The sequence below is a fragment of the Balearica regulorum genome, chromosome 3, assembly GCF_011004875.1.
Source record: "Balearica regulorum gibbericeps isolate bBalReg1 chromosome 3, bBalReg1.pri, whole genome shotgun sequence".
Classification (NCBI taxonomy): Eukaryota; Metazoa; Chordata; class Aves; order Gruiformes; family Gruidae; genus Balearica; species Balearica regulorum.
In genome coordinates this window covers 67,314,988-67,326,678 of record NC_046186.1, presented here as the reverse complement: position 1 = coordinate 67,326,678, position 11,691 = coordinate 67,314,988, and the positions used below count along the sequence as shown (strand labels likewise).

General features: G+C 38.7%; 1 protein-coding gene across 5 annotated transcripts in view; it reads right to left on the bottom strand.

Annotated features, from left to right (window-relative positions):
- Nucleotides 1-234: 234 nt before the first annotated feature.
- Nucleotides 235-11,691, bottom strand: part of PHACTR2 (phosphatase and actin regulator 2) — a 144,221-nt gene continuing 132,764 nt past the window's right edge. For 4 of the 5 annotated variants that reach the window (XM_075748282.1, XM_075748284.1, XM_075748283.1 and 1 more), the window contains 2 exons: nucleotides 9,551-9,627; nucleotides 235-5,859 (listed from right to left, as the gene is read on the bottom strand). In XM_075748282.1, the coding sequence (XP_075604397.1) occupies nucleotides 5,844-5,859; nucleotides 9,551-9,627 (93 nt within the window). In that variant the 3' untranslated portion in view covers nucleotides 235-5,843. The remainder of the gene's footprint in view (nucleotides 5,860-9,550; nucleotides 9,628-11,691) is intronic. The other variant, XM_075748285.1, reaches the window with a different exon arrangement.

The window sequence follows — 11,691 nt, the reverse complement described above, 5'->3', positions numbered from 1 at the left end:
AGCAAGGTGGTCTGCAGCGTTCTTGCATCTCTCCTAGATTTGCAGTTTGGTTGTAAATGGAACTCTATTTCTCTTTTAGGGGAAAAAAAAAATAATCTCAAGAGCTATTTAAACAGTTGCAGGCAATTAGCATATGTCATCTCCACACCTTTCCCACCCCTGCTCATACAGTTAGATGTCCACTCAAACAAGCCATTGATATCTTTTTGTTTCAAATCACACCAGCTAAAGTAATTGTCCAAAACACAGTGTTTCTTTAATTCCAAAATTTATACAAGTTTACAAATCAATATACCACCACACAAAGTAGTGAAAGGAAGAGAAGATATTTTCAGCAACATTTTACTATATTATAACAATGTTCAAATATGGTTAAATTTGACATAGTATTGCAAGACTTTTTTAATATAAAGAATTAATGATTGAACAAGGAGATACAGAGAATACCATTACTTTCTTTGTTCCTATCCAATGCAATATTTAGCTTCTAGAAAATAATGAGATATTGGTGAAATGCTGTATCTAGTTCATATGAGCTCTATTTCCATTAAAATCCTGAAACAAGATGGGAACACTGACAAAGTGAAACAAGACCTTATTAATCATTAAAGTTAATAAATAGAAACTTGTCAAAATATTACAGTGAAATATGTTGGTTTTACTCTGTTTCTCCCTTTCTCTATATAGATACACTTCCGTAAGTTGGTTTTGTTTTGGTTTGGGGGTTTGTTTCCCCCCTCCCCCCAGATATCTGTTAAATAGAAGCTTTAAGCTATTCTGGGGAATTTACTTTTCTTTTAATTTGATCCTCAAAATATTTTAGCATCAACCAAGTAAAATCTTTCAGAATTGCTTTTATTTTTGTTCATCAAAAACTAGGTCCCAGCAGTGAGCATTGCACTGAGCTTTGTACAATAAGAATAAAGATAGCAACAATAATGGAGCTAAATGTGGGAGCTCCTAAAGGCAGGAGGCAAGTTTATTCTGTTATTCACCCTGAGTATGTCTTTATTTTAGTTTATAGCAGCAACACAGGCCTTAACTCCTTGAGATATGAATAAAAACAGATGACATGAAAGCATTAAAATACGCAGTACTGGCATACCTGACAATTTAATGCAAATGTAGGCTTTTAGCTTGGTTTAGTTCATCATTAAAGCGTTAACAGACATTAAGACATGGGTTCATATTCTAGTCTCTACTTAGGATGCAGGCAGTGCTCAGCCAGACCTATCCTACCGGTGAGATCTGCCAGGTCCCCAGGGGACAGCGTGGCTCTGCCTACCCTGGCTCCAACCCGCTGCCAGCTGCAGCCAGTGAGGGGATTTCAGTTGATTCCCAGGCTGCCAGGCTAGATAAGACAGCTTTATTCTGTGCTGGCTGGATCTTTCTCCCATTTTATGACGATAAAAAATTGTGGCTCAGACTGTATTTATACTCAGGTTAAGTGACAGCTATTTTGAAACAAATTCTCTGATGTAGCTGTAGTCGTGGATCTGGGCACTGATCTCACCTGAAAGTAGGGGTCTAATTTCTGTAATATCAGGGATGCTTTCATCCCTTTGTTTCACAGCTTTCATTTGGTTTTCAAGGAGAAAAAAAGTTAAGAAAAAAGTGGTCATCTGGTATGGGTTTTACACGTCAACACTGAGGTTGTGGTGCTTCTGTAAGAGCTGCTCAGTGTGGCCAAAGCAGAAGGTGGGGCTGCCCTGCCCCACACATCAGAGGTTGGTCAAGTCCACCACAGCAAGGGACACATACAACTGTAGGTAAATGCTAACTCCAACAAATAAATACAATCTTGTAGACCTACAAATGGCTGTGAATACTTTCAGTGATTTTGAAGAGACACTGCTCCTGGTCCTACCTTGTTTCAAATCACTAGTCGAAATGTTATTTTGATTAAATAATTGTTAGCATTGAGCTTAAATAATTCTTTTTGGTACTTGTTGAGTCAATACATATACCACAATTTGAGGAAATTCAGACAGACTGTTTTTCATTTGAAACAATTAATTTCAGTTATAATGACTAATATGTATTACCTGAAAGAAGAGAGAGACGAGAGACACTCTAGAACCATTTCGTTACGTGAAGAAAGTGTTAGGATTTGATTCAGCATCCATTCTTCTGCACTCACAGCAAGATGCTGTGATGCGTGATCCTACTGATAAATGTGATATATGAGTTCATTTCAGAAACCACTACTTCAAGCTACTCATTTTCTCTTTGTGTGGATGTAGACATCTGAGATCATATATGATTCTGTGGAACATTGGTATGTGTGTAAGGTTTGTCATATGTTGTGGATGACATTTAAATGATCTGCCCAACTTGATAAAAATTGACACATTGATCCCTTTTAGTCAGCTGGACTGTACTATGCGTTGAACGGAAAGTGTTATTTTTTTCTTTGCCTTTTTTACATCTTTTTATTTTTTTACTCAAGGATTACTCACTCAGGAGTTTCTCAGGACTTATCCTGATTTGTCCCTTCTAACAGACATGCAGCACCATAGACAGGTACATGACGTATTATTTCTAGCAGAGTGCTGTAGCAACTTGAAGACATTTGAAATCATCGATACAGAAGACTAGGAGATACAGCAGAAACCAACTTCAGGCAGCTCAGTAAGGTAAAGCAAACTTGCGCCACTGCACATAGTGACATACCAAAATCTTGTTATTTTTTTATTGCATGGATAACACTTTACAGCTGTCATTTCTCTGCCAGTTGATATTTAGAATATAAAAATAGTATATACAAATCTGAGTCTGCATGTGGGTACAATACACAATGGATAGTTTATAGTTCTAATTCTGCAAGTATACTACATTTTTACAGAAGTTCCAACAAAGGCAACTCTTTTTGTCCAGTTACATAAATTTGCTAAAGTAGCTTGCTGAATTGTGAGCCAAAGAATGCATCTGATTATTTATCATCAAAATAATAAGAAATTAGATAAGAAATTAAAGATTAGCTCAGCATCTCTATCTGGGCTAGTATTGTGCCTTTAGCAAAGGCTTGTAGTGAATACTTTAAAAAAACCCCAAACCCAGAAGGAGGATAGGGAAAGCCGAAGTGATACCTCACCTATGTATCCTCATAGCAAAACACAGTTTGAGGAAGTCTGAGCCAGAAGCTGTACCCTCATCTTTGTTTTAAGTCTTAAAACGAGAAGATGGCACATGTCTTTCCATCCATGCTCCAGGCGTAGTATAGGGGAATGTCTTCCTGCAAAGTCAATTCATTCACTTTATCCTAAGAGTTTTACAAGTTTTAGTTTGCTTGTGTAACCCGTATACCCTGGCATGTCAGTGGAGCTACTGGCTTATATAAAGTTTATATAGCCTGACCTCACCTTTGCCCAAGTTACTCTGCCTGTGCAACAGCTATCTTTCTACCTCTAGTCTTGGCTGCTTTCAAATGTTTCAAAGTGATCGACGCAACACTGAGGTCTATTTAATTGCTCCACTTGTTTCCTTTGAAGTTAAATACTGTGTTTTATACTTCAAAGTCAACATACTAGACCATTATAAGATTTTGGACACACATTTCTAAATTTGGCAACAACAACAACAACAACAACAACAAGTTTAAGAAGGAGAACTATTTATTAAGTGCTAGTGTAAGTTTTAAGTTTACTCTTCAAATTCTAAAAATAAAAATCAGGATTCTACCAGAAGAGCTGACAATTCTTAACTCTAATGGCCCGATCATTCCTGTATGATTTAGTGCCAAAGGATACATTTGCACTGCTTCCTTGATGTCAAAGTGGTGTTTCTATATTTATAAAATGATGGGCCTCACTGAAGCTAAACTGTTTTCTGCAAATGGAATCCTAATGGCTCTTATTGATTCCATTAAAAAAGGAAGGTGCTGCTTCCTTTTCTTTGCTACAAGCATGTAGATGGTTATTTTATTTGGTTATTGATATTTTGGGGTCTGTATATCATTAGATTTTTACTAAAATGCAAATGATCCTAACAGTCATATAAATCTATCTTTTTTTAAAAACGTTTGTCGATCTCTTTAAAAAAAAATAGAGTGCCAGCTGTTGGAAAGCACTCTCCTGTTACTAGAAGTGCTCTTTACTAAAATAATCCACCCCATTTATGCAAACCTGGTCTTGTTGTAAATTTCAGTAAAGAGGGAGATCTAATTTTAGCCACCAAATTGCCTTCCTGCCTTTAGGCTGACATCTAAACCAACAACCTTCAATTTTATAAACTAAAAACATTCCACAAGAATCTATTGCAGGTTCTGAGGTAAAAATTACATCTACACAGACCTTTTATTGCCTGAAAAAGAAATACTTACACTTCACAATTAAAAACTAAACAGGGCACATGAAAGACAAAAATAAATTGTAATATGTACACACATTAGAAAGGATAAATAGCAAATATATTGTAATACTGCATTAACTGTATGCATATGTGAATTCCAGACACACCCCCCCCCCAAAATGTTGTGTACATTAATTCAAAGGATAAATAAGTGCTAATATAAGACAGAAATTTTCTTAGTGTAAACAATGTCACAGGCTTTTTAATAGGCCTTTGGGCCAACTTAGAAAAACTATGTATTGCCTTTCACACTCCATACCACTTAATTTTAATAATACTGTATTCACATGTACAATTTCAAGATAGTATAAAAAATTATGAATCTAAGAAGCATTCTTCACACTCAACAAGAACAGGCTGCAGACACTAACAATTTTCCGTTCACTTTTATAGGCCCACTGGCTGAAGGCATACTGCTTCATCTGGGAGTTCTTTCTCAGAGCAGTGCAGGAGTCTTTAAACGTAAGAAGTCACATTAGTAATCACTGCTCAAGCCTACTAATAAAGACTTTTGTGCCTAATTTCAATTCTGATTTTGGATTCACACTAACATGATGTTAAAGTTGTCACCACTGTCTGCCATAGGTGAGAAAGATAATGATCCCTCTGGTTTGAATGGCAAGTGACAGACGGCAAGGAGTGTTTCTAAACATGAAGCATTTAATTGCATTCATAGTGTCACATTATTTGTCCTTCAAATCCTGTTTATGTATTTCTGAGGATCCAGAGTACATCAACATTAAAAACAAAAAAAAATATAACTTGTTCTGTATGAATGTTCAATGTATTTTCTTGAAGCATGCTCATCGGGATTTTAAAAAAGACAGCTGAGTTATACTAGGACTAATTTCTGGCAACTGTTATTTACTGGCACCAGAGAAAATTACAGTTCTTCACTAAAGTACTGATGACATGAGGACTTGTGGCTTGCTGTCTTTCTAAGACAGGCTGCAGCCACTAAAAAAAAATCCAAACCCATGCACAGTTGCCCACACTCAGGTTTTTTTAAAAAATAATTCCTCCTACTGGCCAAGTGCATCGTTAAGCAGTCCCATCCCTTCCACTTTTCTCTGTGGACTGACAAGTGAAGTCTCTCTTCCCCCTCGCTCTCAGTCCTTTTCACACTCCCCCCTCTCAGTTACCCTCAGTCACAACCCTGTGAAGTCTGATGAGTTCCTGGTAACAGGCTCTCAAGCGATTGTCTTCAGCACTTCCTGACTTGTGGAGCTCCGATGAAGAAGCCCACCAACTCGTCTGTGTGGGCTAGCCATAGAACCGTGGTCTGTCTTAACAATGACAAACACTTCATGTGGGTTCTCTTCCTAGACAAATCATTTGTCCGTTGATAAAGACGAGGGCCACGTCCTTCATTAACCTCAGGGTAAGCCGTAGCACACACTCACAGTCAAGTTCCAGTGCAATCTCAGGTCTTCAGGACACAACGATTTCCCCAAAGAAAATTGTTACATGAAATATGGGATGTGGTCAAACAGTTATGGACGATGAAACCTGAAATGATAAATCATTTAAAAACTTAGAATTATATTATTTCCGCGGACAACGACACAAATCCTCATCCTGCTGTCACAGCTGTTTTGTTGCCTGAACAGAATTATTCCTGATTTTCCTGCTCTGTGTGGAATTAGAATTAGCCTTATTATCCCCCGCTGTCCATCTCTACCCACTACAAAACCAAACAGTACTATGGTGTGGCTCAGGCACCATCCATACCATTAACTTGTTACCGTGGTCCCTGCCTGGCACAGTTTTGCTTGGGTCAACCAGTGCTCTTCCAGATACTGCTTGGGCATGGCTGGAATTAGCACAGGCCAATAGGCAGACTAGGTATGGGGGGACCTCAGCTTGTTTTGGGGTGTGGGGAAGAGACTAACTGTATGAATTCAAGCTGTGCCTCAGGGCCAGAGAACAGTCTCCAATCTGTTTTGTTTGCCAATATAGATTTAGCCACAATTGCATCCACTATTTGGAGACGCTGTCAGTAAATCAGAAAAGCTTTGATTTACTGACAATGTATGTCAGAAGACTTACATTTCTGGTTTGTAATCCTTGTGCAAAATGAGGCTAACAAAAATTCTGGATTTTTTTAAGTAAGCAACAAATTTTATAGCACTGCAGATGCTTTCTTCCTATTAATAGCAGCCAACTGTGGCATATGAAGGTCCAAATACACCTCACTGGTTTTTAGACTTTTAGGTAGGGCACATAGATCACTCCAGATTGCCTGTATGATGGATAGAGAGGTGGGTTGATCCAAAGTGTGTCACCAACCTTTCCCAGAATAAGTTATGAGGCAACAGCAATTGAAATTCTAACTCAGCTTAAATGTAATGGACCAAAGCAAAAGGGTAAGAAGGACACCAATATCAGGTGGTCAGCATATCTATCACCAGACTTCTATATCTCTGTTTAAATGGCTTTAAAAATATATCTATCCATGAAGTAGTAAAAAATGCAGCAACTTTAAAACAATCCCATAGGTAATGATGCACCTAACACGGCAGATTTCCCTAAGTTTTTGTTTGACACATTTTCTCCTAACAGTTCCAGAGAAGAGAAAAGAAAACAAGCCACACATTACCCCTGTAATGTGGTACGGTACAATACAGGGGTGCATTTGTCAAATAAAGGAGGTGTACACAAAAGCTGACGTTCACAAGTATGCAGCTCATCTGCTAAATGAGGGAGCAGTGCATTGCAAGAAAGACGCGAGGTTTTTGTATTTGTGTGGAACAATAATATATTGGACTATATATAGCATTTCCATTGGAAGCAATTTATAATCACCTACTAATATCCTCTTCCCAAACTTTCATTTATTTCTCTATTTTTAGAGATTCAGTTTCTTGGATTTCATAACAGAAGGAATCAGTCTAAATTACTAGGAGTAGAAAAACAGTTCAACTGACAGTCATTACAGTAAAACATGAACGATGAAAACCAGTGTTTTTTCTTTCCCAAGTTTAGTATCAAATTTTAACAATTCAAAGATATTGTAAATACTGATTATAATATTAAATTGTCTTATATTGAATATGTAATAGTATAAGCAACTATATGCTATAAGCTATTTTTGTTTAAGCAGCTTCCTTGTTGTCTCATTCTATCACAGGAACTTTACAAATAAGCTTTTGTTAACCAGCTGCCAACACAAGTGCCTTTTGGTTTGTATTATCCCAGTGATCTCCTTGGAAAAAATTAAAAGATAAGTAATTAATTCTCTGGATAGAGACTTTTGTCTACAATTTTCTTAAATCACTTTTGTTGTATCAATCCGAATGTAGTGGTGAACTAGATAATTTTTAATGAGAGGTCCCGGAGGAAATGGAATCTCTTCTTATTTTCAAAATTGTGACTGACTTAAACCATCTGCATCTAAATCTGCTCTTAATTATCTTTTTCTAGTGTTACTCTGCTGACTTCTGTGCAACATGACCAGTGGAAAAAAAAAAAGGAAGATGAAGAGGGAACAGAGAGCGCCTGATTTCCCTCAGGTTGAAATTCTTCCAGGACCCTACAGAATCATTGCCTATATTTATCACAATTTGGCTGTACCTATTTTTTACTCCATTTTCCAAGGCCCTCCTAAAAAAAAAAAAATTACTCACTTTTTAACTGGTTTGTCACTCAACTGGATCCCTGAGATTTTTGGTTCAGCTTTCAAGAATCCAATTGTAATCAGTCAACCGTTTTCAATTCTTGTGAAAAGATATCCGATTCTTTTTGTATGATTCGTGCCTATCTGTACTTATGCTTCTATATTGCGATGCAACTCAAAAAACCATAACAACGTAAGCAGGGTGTTGCCCTTCATCTCTCTCAGTGCACAGCCAGGTGTCTATTCCTGGTCATTTTCCTTCTCTCCCTTTGAATGCCCATTTTTTAAAATCAGTATTTTTATATACTCTGAAGAAGATGTACTACCTACTAGCTGAAGAGAAAATGACATCAGAAGCCCAATGAAAATATACATATCCGTGTTTGAAAAAGACATTTTCTAATGGTCAGAAAGCAACACTAGATTAAACCCTGGCCTCCTGGTTCATTTCCTGGCTTAGGTTTGCTGTCTGTGAAACTGGTTTGATTTTTTAAAATTAATTTATTCATGTTATATCTACACTGAAATAAGTTTACAGTGTTATAAAAAAAATCCATGTTTTGTTGAGGAAAAAAACCACTGAAGTTGTGAAATCAAGCAATGAACTAGGATATGCCAGAAATCACCAAACACCCACCTCCCATTGTGATTTTTCCTTGTGACACTAGCTTTGATTAGAGGATTCACTCTCACTTGCTCGGATCCTGAGTTTGATCGAAACAGTAACAGGAAAAGGAAGGGACTCAGTCTTGGGAAACTGTTTTTATTTGACTTAACTCTGTGTGGAAGTGAAGACAATAATACTATGTATGCGGTGTCAGCTGATCCTCACAGCAAGTTCTGCGTGCTGGTGGCAAGTCTCCGCCTTTATAACTTCAAAAGGTACAAACAGACACCACGGGGATGGCAGGAAGTGCCTCCCTCCTCCTAGGAATACCTCTGCCCAATCTGAAGTCTGGCTAAGAATGGTGGACACTTCAGAGCTCTTTAAATAATAATAATGTTTCGGACAACATCTTGGTGTTATCCAGGACAGAGAATGAAACGAATCCAGATTAAAACACTAGAATAGCAAACAAGGAATAGTAGAATCTGTCTTGTCGCCCTGAAACTGCTGCCAGGAGCCTAGAAAGTTCCCCAAAACAATGACGAGCTTTTCTGAAGTTCAATACATCATCTAGTTTTCACTTACCAAACGCATCTACAAAAATGTATACTTTCATGAGCAAGGGAGTAATGCCAGAGAAGGACATCCCTTTTTTGTGTTTTAGGAGTGTTAAATTAATCCGGGAGAGACACTGAGTCTTTTCAAAGGATTATTTTTTTAGATTTCCCAAACAGTCTTTTTCCATGTAGCAACCTACCACTGCAGTCACCTTCACTGCTCTATAAAGCGTCCAACTTCAGGGATGGCCTTGCAACACTGGGAAGCCCATCAGAATCAGTGGTGGGATTCAAGGGGACTCAGAGCAGGAATCTATGCAAGGAGCCAGTCATGACACAACTGCAGAGGATTTGCAGAAAGGCAGAGAGTCGCTGTCATACTTATCTCTCCGACTTACGCGAGAAGAATTATTCACCCACCTGGTAAATTGCCGACTTTCCTCATGTACTTCCATTTCAGTGCTTTTAAATTCATTCAGTTCTTTCCGTATTGCTGCCTAATAAACAATAATGATATATGCAACCATAAGAAATATGATTCTTAAGGAAAGTAAAGAGTCTGAAAGGAACCTGGCCTTGCTCTTGCAGCTTCCCCTACAGTCCCTGTTTTCCAGTCTCCCTTACCGTAGTCCACAGCTCTCACACATTTCTGATCATCCACGTGCATGACTTTTTTCAATTACAGCTATTTGGAGCAGTAAGAAACCCAAAGCATCAAACACCAACGATAAACAAAGAAACACCAAACCTACTGCAATAGGTGAACCGTACCCCCACTGAAATACGGCATTTGCTGCAGACAAAAACAAGCAAGGGTCTGGGTTACCTCGACAGTCACTGCTGACTACGCAGCCCCGAGGGGGTTGTTTCTCCAGGCACAGCCCCAAGGAGCTGGTGGGTCCCGCTGCCTGCACAGGCACTGCACACACAGCAGGGACCTTCTATCTCCTCGCTGGAGACAGGACTTCAGGAAAGCAAGAGGACTAGCATATTTTTTAGTGGGATTAGTCACTTGGTTTGATTAGTTTTATGTAAAATTACATGAAATATTCGGACATTTCAGGCTTGCGTTTTCAGTTGGCAGACACTAAAGAACAGCAAAAATTCAGTGCACTTTGCCTTGTTGCTTATGTTTAGAGAGTGATAAGCAATTTACTTTATCAAGTAATATAATTTCTGAAATATTCTAATATATATACTACAAGGGCTTTTGTTTCTATGCCGTATGGTTTCCTACTTTCACTGTGAAATGAAATGACAGTTTATTCTTACTCACTGTTTTCTTTCACCATTTTAAATAAAAGCAGTATCATTTCATTAATCCCTAAAGAAATCCCATCTGGTGTGCATGCCTTCCAATGCAGAACAGACAAGCAGCATGATAAAATTATAGCGTCACCAGACTGCCATCTCATAAATGAGAAACTTCATTTTAAGCAGAGGATGGTTCTGGTTAGCCACAACAGCATGCTTACAGGAGGCTGCTGCAATAGCTAGGAAAGAGACAACTATTTCTGAGCACCAAATCAGCAGTAAAGACACCAGAGCTCCAGCTCCGTAATATAGTTACAGTACAATTTTCTGCTCTCACTGGAATTAGAAAAATTACTTCCTTGGGAAAAAAGGGCAAGGGAGTTTCTAGGTACCCCGAGGTCTTTGTCTTTCTGCTGAGGTCAACAAACATGGGGATCACAGAACCAGCCTTGGGCACCTGCTCATTAAAAAATGAATTGAGATTAAAAATTGCTACTCTAAAGTAGGTAGGAAACTCCGCTGTTTTTTCTAGTGCAGTTTAGCCTGGTTGGACCTAGGTGAAAGCAGAGGTGCTGGGTGCTCTAACCTCCCACGGACTATGTGAGGACTCGAGAGTGCTCAGCATCTCCCAGAACCAACATCTACAGACACTTCTGGGTACAATTTTAATGTCTCCACCTTGACTTGAGATTCTCCTTTGATTGTCAGATGAGCTGGCATTAATATTACAATACAAGCTGAAATACAATCAGTGCTTCACAGTCCTTAGGTAAAAGACAGTGGGCTCTTGTACATATCACTTTTCATGCCAAGCACATCTCGTATGATTTCCATAAAAGTTAGTTCAGACCCTGTGCTAAAAGGGCCAGTGCTTTTTGATACATAAATCCCACAGCTTTCCTTTTAGGAAGTGGTACAGGAGGGAAATGGAAGAGTATTTTATGGTAATCTTCGACTGATCTGTTTTTTAAAAGAGAATCACAGAATCATTTGTCTCATCCTTTGTAGTTAGGCTGAGGAACTATTAACCGCAGCATGTTGGGGGCAACCTTCCCAAGAAGGTGTGCGGTACACGTACAGTCAGCTCCTGCACTGATGGTTGTGGCCAAGAACCCTTAGGAGGATGGCGCAGCTTCTACCTTTTTTTTCACTTGAATGAGTTGCAGAAATAACTCTCGGTGGCAGTGACGCAGGCTTCTGCCTCCAGAAACCTTGCCTGAATTCCATGGCTCGCGGCCGTTTTTGCTAACAGTGTGTACCTGGCTTAGCAAGGCATTCTGGCCAGAACTGCCGTAACCAAGGTGGCA